Source organism: Nicotiana sylvestris, chromosome 3, assembly GCF_000393655.2.
Source record: "Nicotiana sylvestris chromosome 3, ASM39365v2, whole genome shotgun sequence".
Taxonomy (NCBI): domain Eukaryota; kingdom Viridiplantae; phylum Streptophyta; class Magnoliopsida; order Solanales; family Solanaceae; genus Nicotiana; species Nicotiana sylvestris.
Genome location: NC_091059.1, coordinates 164,579,353 through 164,580,390, shown reverse-complemented (window position 1 = coordinate 164,580,390; position 1,038 = coordinate 164,579,353). Strand labels below are relative to the sequence as shown.

At 36.9% G+C, this 1,038-nt stretch overlaps 1 protein-coding gene across 1 annotated transcript; it reads right to left on the bottom strand.

Annotated features, from left to right (window-relative positions):
• Positions 1-502: 502 nt before the first annotated feature.
• LOC138888289 (uncharacterized) lies at positions 503-835 on the bottom strand. The gene has a single exon (XM_070170131.1). It carries the CDS (start codon positions 833-835, stop codon positions 503-505), a length of 333 nt encoding a protein of 110 aa, XP_070026232.1.
• Positions 836-1,038: the final 203 nt, after the last annotated feature.

Sequence of the window (1,038 nt, the reverse complement as noted above, 5' to 3'; positions counted from 1 at the left end):
TGGCACTTTTCTCTTTTCTCTTTCTTTCTCTCTTTTCTTTTCTTTTCTTCTCTTTTTTTCCTTTTCTTCTTTTTGTTCACTCTTTTTCATTCTTTCCTTTCTCTTTTTATCTTATATTTTCCTCTTTTCCTTCTTTATTTACCATTTGTATATGTGTTTCTGAACTTTGCTACTGATTCCAAAAGAGAGGTATGAAAGAAAATAAATAAGGCTCAAAGGGGTAACAAAGGATAAAGTGTTTAGATAGCAGAATAAAATGTCTTCATCATTCCAATCTTCAAAATATGCCAAGTACAAACAAACATAATTTAAACCAAAGACGTCATACATAATATCTTTTGACTGCATCAGAATTGATAGCCATATATACACATTTGTCTTTTATATCTGTTAAATACAAAGCACCATTGGACAACACTCTTATTATGTTGAACGGCCCCTGCCAATTTGGGGCGAACTTGCCTTTTGATTAAGCCTGATGTGAAAGGATGCATTTAAATGCTTACTGACCCACTTCAAATTTCTGGGGACGTATCTTTTTGTTGTATGCTCCTGTCATTCTCTTTTTATACAACTGTCCATGACACACTACTGCCAATCTTTTCTCATCAATCAAACTCAACTGCTCCAGACGGGCTTTGATCCACTCATCATCATCAATTTCGGCTACTGCAACAATCCGAAGGGATGTAATTTCAACTTCCGCGGGTATCACTGCCTCAGTTTCATATACCAACAAATAAGGAATTGCACCTACTGAAGTTCGAACAGTAGTGCGATAACCTAACAGCACAAAGGGCAACTTCTCATGCCATTGCCTAGAACCTTGCACCATTTTCCGAAGTATCTTCTTTATGTTCTTGTTGGCTGCCTCGACTGCTCCATTCGCCTTAGGGTGGTATGGGGTGGAATTGCGATGTGTAATCTTAAACTGTTGACACACTTCCTTCATCAGATGACTGTTAAGATTAGCACTATTATCTGTGATGATCACTTTTGGGATTCCGAACCGACAAATGATATTTGAATGAACAAAAT

Bases quoted from the DNA above. Each gene is read 5' to 3' on its own strand.
- LOC138888289 (XM_070170131.1), bottom strand. From the start codon at position 835: ATGGTGCAAGGTTCTAGGCAATGGCATGAGAAGTTGCCCTTTGTGCTG.